The sequence below is a fragment of the Mizuhopecten yessoensis genome, unplaced genomic scaffold (genome assembly GCF_002113885.1).
Source record: "Mizuhopecten yessoensis strain PY_sf001 unplaced genomic scaffold, ASM211388v2 scaffold923, whole genome shotgun sequence".
In the NCBI taxonomy this organism is placed as follows: Eukaryota; Metazoa; Mollusca; class Bivalvia; order Pectinida; family Pectinidae; genus Mizuhopecten; species Mizuhopecten yessoensis.
In genome coordinates, this window is record NW_018403789.1 from 1,071,620 (window position 1) to 1,079,864 (window position 8,245).

Consider the following 8,245-nt stretch of genomic DNA (forward strand, 5'->3'; position numbering starts at 1 on the left):
TAATATTCCAACATGTATTCCTTAGTTACGTTTTGTGACACAATATGTTTTTTCTTTTATCTGAAAAATGTAATATTTATATTAACTGTACCCGGTTTCTGAAAGATAACGCACTGAGTTATTTTTTTTACAGAAAACAAAATAACACTCCCAATTTAAAAGCAGTTGGTAAAACACAGGTTTTTTCATAATGTATAAAACACATTTTTTCAAGACTTTTTCCAAGCAGTCTCCGCTTTGGGTGGAGCAAAGAAAAAACTTGGTTATGAGGCTCTTTGTACACATTGAATGGTTCTGATTGTTGGTGGTCCCCTGGCCTTATCTTAACGCAATATCGATTTTGATCAAAGCAATTTTACAGTTTAATAAAATCATTACCGCTTTATTTGTGATTCATACATGAACATGTCGTATACATAGCATCACTATATATAGAGGACACCTAGGTAGAATAGCACAACGATATGTTTTCGTAATTTTGTTAAAAGTCCAAATGTTTACCTATACCCCTCAATAGCGAGAGTTAATATAAACGTACATTGGACATGTTTCATTTTACTTGTTTACATGTGATTCCATAATTTAATATCTCTGGAAAGCATATCATTTGCACAATTATCTTTGATATCATAAACAAATATTTCGATATTGTTTAGACACACACTTAAATCAAAACTAAAGTATACACTTTTCGTATGAATAAACTCTTCGATGAAATATGCATTCGTTTTGTACAATGCATAAGCCACAAGACCTTCGTAAAGTTCATAATATTATTTGAACCTACTTAGCAGAGCCATAGTGATCACTATTTGTATGATGAAGACGATTCCCATTCCCGCTTTTGTTAATGCGACATTAAATCACACATAATCACAAGCAGGGCCAAATGTACAACATCAATACACGTCATATATCAATGTATCGGTTATCAGATAATTCTGGCCAAGTTGAATTATCTTCTAAATCGAAATAGCCGAGGGCCGATAATTGTGTACTTATAGCGTAAGACGGACTCGTTGATTGTCATCAGTGGCTACTATCGGCAAATCTCCTAGCCTCTTCCCCCGTCATTACATGCCTTCACATACATGTAAACACTCAAGACTTCTGTTCTGATAGAATAGTAAATACTGTTGTTTATGAGGTTTTTAGTTTTCTTGATTTACTGAGCGTCGTAGTTGGACATGTATTTGTCCCCCGAGAATGAATTGTCTGGAGTCTGGTTAAGTTGACAAAATATCACCGAGGTACTTGTATGCATGTAGTGTGTATTCCCACATATGCAGTGCGGTATGGAGTTTGGTTAGCAACCGGTTGTCTCTACTATTAAACACAGATCTGCAAAAAAGATATGTTTGTGAATCGTGTATTAATTATGGTATATTGGCAGGGGAAATATGGAACGAATTAATTTTTAAATAAAAAAAAAAAAATGATAAGTTTTGGCTTCGAAATAAAAGCTATCTGAAAACCATGGCGCGACACCATACGATAAAATGTGATTTAATTTTAGAGTTGTCTCCCTTAAGCTACACGAGGTCAGTGGAATCTTATCAACAACATTCACGGTAAGAACTAAGATAAAAGTATACGATGAGTGATTATCACACCCCACAGTTGTAATTCTGGTGTTATGTATTGTTGATTGTTATTACTGTGTAGGTGATTACGTTACACAAACACAGCGACAACGTAGAGTCCGATTTAAGTATCACGAGGAAGTAAGGGGCTCGACAAGGGGTATTTATTATATGTTAACATATTATCCCAAAAATCGCCTTGATAAGTTTTGGGACACTGGCGACAGGGTGTTTACAATAACACCCGAGTGATGTCACATACACTATATTACATGTATATAATTATTATTTGAAGGACTGTGATCTGAATATAGAGGCAAATGTATATGTGCCTGCGTTCAAAATAATCTAAATAAAAGTTAATCTAAGTTAAGTTAACATGAAGTTAAGTTAAGTTACCACAGGGACCTGATGATTTGAGCAATACTTGGACCTAAACTATGGATTTCAGGGTAGTTTTACACGTTTTAGGGGTTTATATCATAAAAATACCACCCCTAATGATGTAAAAATGCCATTTCCATTCTCCAATGATGTCCGATATATACGAGTATAGGCCTACATTAAAATCTGGGATGGCATTTTTACCGAAAGTTGATCTTCAAAATCAATCAAATCAAATCGAAATCAAAAGTTTTATTTAACGTCGGTATGGTTAAAAACAATACAACATTAGCTCTAATGAGCTATTAAAACCGACACATCAAATGACATGCACAGTTACACAATAAATATTTGGCAAAACATATTAAAAGATGAGCACTATCTAATAGAGAGGTGACATAGATAGAGGTAAGCTTAGCTAAAAACATGTATAACTGTATTGGGAGCCTATGCGTTTTGTCTGCATGTGTTTCATTTGCATTTTGGCCGATACCAGCTGTTTATTAGTGTCTTAAATTGTGTTAGTGTAGTTGTTCTGAAGTGGTTTGATAGGGCATTGCATATTTTAGGTGCTTCGAATTCAGATCGAAATGAATGTTTACCATACTTTATGTTGGTGTCTGTTTATTAGTGATTTTAAATACTTCTATTGCAAAATTTCTGAGTCGTCTGATTTTGAGTGATGGTAATTTTGAACGGGCTAGTAAATTTTCATATGTATTTTCGTGTTCATCGTAAATACATTTTAAAGCCCTTTCTTGTATTTTTTCATTTTTGTGTGTGTTTGTCTCACCGCAAAAGTCCCATGTTAGTGGACAGAAATAAAAATTTGAGAGAATAAATGAATGGTATATCGAAAGTTCATATGCGTTTGAGTGAGTTGAGCTGTCTAGATGCTTTTTTGCAGATGTTGGATACATGTGTATGGAAGTCTATGGTGACCCCTAGTAATTTTACTTCTGGTTCACATTTTATTGAGTTGTTGCCTATGTTGAAAGTAATGTTTTCATTGTGTGCTTTGTTTCCTACGGCCATGGCTTGAAATTTGTCTGGGCTTGCTTGCCTTTGATTGTTTGCGAACCAGCGAATGAGTGAATTACAGTCTGTTTGTAGTGAGGTTTTGACTCTGTCTAGTGAAGTGTGTGCTTTACTAATTGTATTGTCATCAGCGTAGTTAGAAAGTTTACAGTGTTGTATGATGTGGAAAATGTCGTTTATGAAAATACTGAACAGAATTGGGCCTAAAATTGATCCCGAGGGACTCCTTTGTATAGTTCCTGAAAAGTACTTTCATAATTTGACATTTTGTTTTCTGTTTTGAGGTAATTGGACAATAGTTCTGAAGCCGAAATAGAAAGTCCATAATTTTGTAGTTTTAGCAGAAGGAGGTTGTGAGGCAGACAGTCAAAAGCCTTTGAGAGATCCATAAGTATGCAGCCTACATACTTGTTCTGGTCAAGTGCCATTTTCCAATCCTCTATGACTCCCAATACTGCTGTCTGATATCCGTATCCAGCTCTGAATGCAGAGAGGTAGGGATAAAAAACACCATCAAAGCAGTCACTGAGTTGGGAGTGTATGGATCTCTCAAAGACTTTGGAGAGTGCCGGGAGTATATTTACCGGTCTGTATTTTCCTTTCTCAAGGGTGCTGTTCTTTTTGTGCATTGGTCTGACTTGTGCTGTTTTTAGTGTGTCTGGAAATGTTGATGTAGTGAGAGAGATTTACAAGTGTGGTGACTGGTTTGATAATGCTGGGTTGGGCTAGTCGTAGTAGTTTGGGTGAAATATTGTCGTGTCCTGTTGCTTTTCTAGGGTTTATTTTGTTTAACTGACTGTTTATGAAATCTTCGTCTTTAGGTTGAAATGTGAAGCGTTTATCTTGTTGTCTGTTTTTGGTGACTGCCTGTAGGCTAGGGTGTTCATCATTTATGGGTCGGCTGGTTGATTCAATATTCTTTGCAACATCTACTTCGTTTTGTTTGTTGACTATCCTACCCTGTTCTTCTAATGTAATGTCTACTTGATTTGGCAGCCTTTGTTTGTTATAAATGGTTTTATTATTTACCAAAAGTTTTGGTTGTTTTGGCCCCAGTGCATCTGTCTATAAAGTAGTGTTTTATTGATTGTTTTCCGAGTTTGGTGACTTTGTGTCTCTGTGTTCTATATTTTTCCCAGTTGTGTTTGGTGCGATTTGAGAGGAACTTGTTGTGAAGCATCTTTTTGTGATAAATTTCTTGTCTGAGTTTTTGTTCATGAAGGTTGCTTTGTTTAATCTGGCTTTTCTTTGTTTTATTGGGGCGTGTTTTTTATAATTTCTGTTAGTGTGTTACTTAAATGGTTGTATGCTGTGTTGACATCTGTGTGTTTTACAGTTTCTTCTAATGCTGCATTATGTAGGTCAGTGTGAAAATGTTCAATGTTAAAATCTCTAAAACTTCTATATGTTAACAATGGTTGTTTCCTCACAGATATTTTGCTTTTGAATTGAAAGGATATCAAATTATGTACATCGCTGATACCAGCATTAAAATTACATATATTCCCAGTTAATAATGGTTTGTTGGTTAAAATCACATCAATTAACGTTGGTTCAGTGTTTTTCGGGTGGCAAGTTTTTTCTTTAACTAAGTTGGACAAATCAAAAATTTCACACATATTCTGCAAAGGCTGACCTTTAGGTGTTAGTAGGTCATAATTTATTTCCCCGATAACCGTCAGATTGTCATATTTTGTAGTGCACCTGTCGAAAGTTTTGCAAAAATCATCCGTAAATTTACTTTCTGTCGTGTTAGGAGGCCAGTGGCGGATCCAGAGGGGTTTTTTGGGCTTCAGGAAACCCCCCCACCCTGAGAATTTTCTTTAAAAATCATGTATTTTCACCATTTTCCTCAATTTTTCCCCACATGGAAACCCCCCCAGGAAATTTGGAAACCCCCCCAGAAAGGTCTCTGGATCCGCCACTGGAGGCCGATATACACCTTGAATAAGCCATTTAATATTATTTAAATTTAGTTCAATAGAGATGGATTCCATATTTCCAAAGTCCATTTCTTTAACATGATGACCTGGCAAGTCTAATCGGAAGCATGCCGCTATTCCTCCTCCGTGAGAATACCTATCGGCCCTCCATAGGTGGTAATTTTTTACACTGAATTGCGAGTCCGGAAAACTGTAGTCTAATTTTGTTTCGGATATAAAAAGTAAGTCAACACTATAATGGTCAAGGAGTTCTCTGATATATTCAAATGTATGTCTCAAACTGTTAATATTTAGATACGCACATATATAAAGTTTGAAGGATGTTTCTTACGAGATTCCCGTAGATCTGTAAACACGGAAAGGGAAGGGAGATCACTCTCATCGTCTTCCGGTGAATTATCTGCATTCACCCCTTAAACGTGAAAAAATACTTTAGCTGTAACAGATTCTCAAGTCCCTGTGTAAGGTACTACTATGGCGAACTGGTCAACCTGGGAAGCGAGCAATTTGAATATCTTCATATTATACATTAAAATAATTGCAATGTATACTTGTATGACTTGAATTCTATGGGGTTTTCCACTGCTTTCCATAATGTTCAAAATCGCAGAAAAATGTATCTGAAATTACTGTAGATGTAAAAAGTTACAATGTACGATATGTCCATAGGGTACCTGAAATAAAAGTTTAAAGCAATATCTTGAATTGATAGTTTATAGCACTTATGTCAGATCGATAGGTATCCCTAACACATTTACCCTTCTAACAAGTCATTTTGTATAGAAACCAAAATTGTCAGTATGTTTCCAAAACACTAGATATCGAAGAACAGAGTTCTGAGTAATTTTACACGTTTTTGGGGTTATGATCAACTTTTTGTAAATTACGTTAAAATAATGATTAAATTAAAAGTTTATCTCAATCTCTTAACGTGTAAAGTTACTCTGAACACCTCATATGTCCAAATATAGCTGTAACAAATTATAAGGTCCCCTTGAAATTAGCGAGGTTCCTTTCCATCTATAGTATAATACATGTACCTTTTATAATATAGATTTTGGTCTTCAATGCTAAACAGAACCCAGTAAATATAATTTAACAAAAAAGTATGTAACATACATGTAACTACCTAACTATTTTCACCGAGGATATTATGTTTCAGATACATTAAGGGACAACGCCCCGAGTCATTGCCAGTCAGCATGGCTTCGGCCATAACACCTGGAATAGACCTTCCGACGGACATCCGACAGTTTGTTGGCACGTACATGGGTAAAAAGATTAAACAAAATGCACGTGAATTATTCACTAATATCAGACTTGTTGATTTACACGTGAAACCGTCGTATCTGTTGGACTTTGGTGTGGAGGGTATCGAAAAACTCGTGTCACTGATAGAGGAGATGAAGACTAGGAGATACATAACAAATATCTTAAATATATTACAACTTGGTATGGATGTTATTATAATGTGTCCGACAATTATTAAAACGATGCAATGCCCATCAACCGAATGGGAGTCTAAATTCACTATCGTTGATGTCAGCAAACGACGAGGTGCACCGGAAGTTATGTGTAAATGTGTTCACGTCTTTGGCCAATTAAAACAGGTGATCAGTACTATAGATCCGGATTTTGAGCATATCAGGTTGGTCATTGTGGACTGTAAAACTGCAAACTTGACCACCATTTTCGGCCTGTTGCTAGGTTACCCAGTCGTATATTGGTTTGAAAACGAGGATGGATTAATGGCGAACTGTTTAGACATGGAACCTCTCGTGAACTTCAAGGTTATGGGTCAAGGTCAAAAGAACGAAAGTGAACATTGTGTATACTCTTTTTCCATCCCACAACGTGTGTTTGCTAACCTTCAGGATAAGGTTACTGAATGGTTCAAGGTCATTTATGACAATTCTGAGTGGACACGTGTCTTTTGTGATCTGACCTTAACCCACACGACTGTACAGTTAAATACAGTCGCTTTATGAATATATTTATTTACTCTACCGTAGGAATTTACAGCTTCGAGCACAGTCAGTGTGTTTTAAATACAAAAGACGAAATTAACATAGAATCATCCATCATAATAAAGAACCGTTTATCAGTAAGTGTTATAACACCATCATATCACATAATAGACCTACATATCACGTCGTTTACGTATAACCTCATTTACATGTACTACACATGTAACACTCACTGTGACGTCAGACTTTGGAAAATAGACATGGCGTAATGGTATTGTGACGTCACATTGAGCAATGTATATGAAGTCAAAATGTTGAGATCGAAATTCTATGTTAACTTAAATAAATTGATAAAAAGCGATATCAGATTCTCATTCAATTGAACTCGCTCGAATTTTTTTTCTTTCGATCTCATCTCTAAAAACGAAAACTGTTTCACCCCTTTTTCAAAAAAAAATAAAAAAATAAATAATGAAAAAACGTTTAAGATTTTATGAGCTTTATGTGTCCTAATATTTACGTTCACAATAGCAAAGAAAGAATAATAAATAAAAAAAATCAACTTACCCGACGGTTTTACCGTTTTTCACAGTTAATGTTTCATTTCGAATGAAGCATTACCGAAATTCGGAACAGCCTTTGGTGGAAACACCGTCGTATTTTGTATTGTTACCTATTCCGTCAAGCATGAAAAGAAAACCATTCGGGAATTTCCGTCAAAATTTGAATTTCACATTAGTCATAATATATGCTTAATTACTCTAACACAATATGCACGTGTTATATGTGTAGTTTTGTGAAATTTTCTTGCTTTCTACGGAATATAACATTTTGCTGGTGTGCCTGTATGTGTAGACAATGTATTGTGTGAGGGGTATTCTTGGTGGAAATTCTAAATTACATGTAAAAGTAGAAGTTTTAGCCGACAATATCTGATTAATCAAGACTATATCCAAGATATACAGATTTAAAGAAGTGAGATAAGAAAAGATATATATCCCGGCATGTGTTGCAATGGAAGCAGCAGATTAATGTTGGTCCCCTCCGTGTCCCTTCAGCAGATCAGACAAATTAATATTCAGGGGAGTCCAACAACGCCTCGAAATACATGTATAATAGGCAGTGGGACGGCGCAGGCCTTTTCTTTTCCAGAAGGTGCAGGTGTTCCTCTGACCTGTATCGCTAATGACTTGTTTATGGATATAACCAATTATGTACATTACGATAAATCAAATTATATATGGCATGGCAAATAGATGTGGCCGAGATTGTGTTATACTAGAGAGATTCATCGTAAATTATCGATAAATGGGACACATATCTACATGTG

The 8,245-nt window shown here is 35.6% G+C and overlaps 1 protein-coding gene across 1 annotated transcript; it reads left to right on the plus strand.

Annotated features, from left to right (window-relative positions):
* Positions 1 to 1,531: 1,531 nt before the first annotated feature.
* Positions 1,532 to 7,376, plus strand: LOC110455270 (UPF0739 protein C1orf74 homolog). Its single transcript, XM_021505286.1, has 2 exons — positions 1,532 to 1,571; positions 6,111 to 7,376. Exon 2 carries the CDS (start codon positions 6,151 to 6,153, stop codon positions 6,934 to 6,936), a length of 786 nt encoding a protein of 261 aa, XP_021360961.1. The 5' UTR covers positions 1,532 to 1,571; positions 6,111 to 6,150; the 3' UTR covers positions 6,937 to 7,376.
* Positions 7,377 to 8,245: the final 869 nt, after the last annotated feature.

Coding starts and splice junctions, on each gene's coding strand:
- LOC110455270 (XM_021505286.1), top strand. CDS start 6,151: ATGGCTTCGGCCATAACACCTGGAATAGACCTTCCGACGGACATCCGA.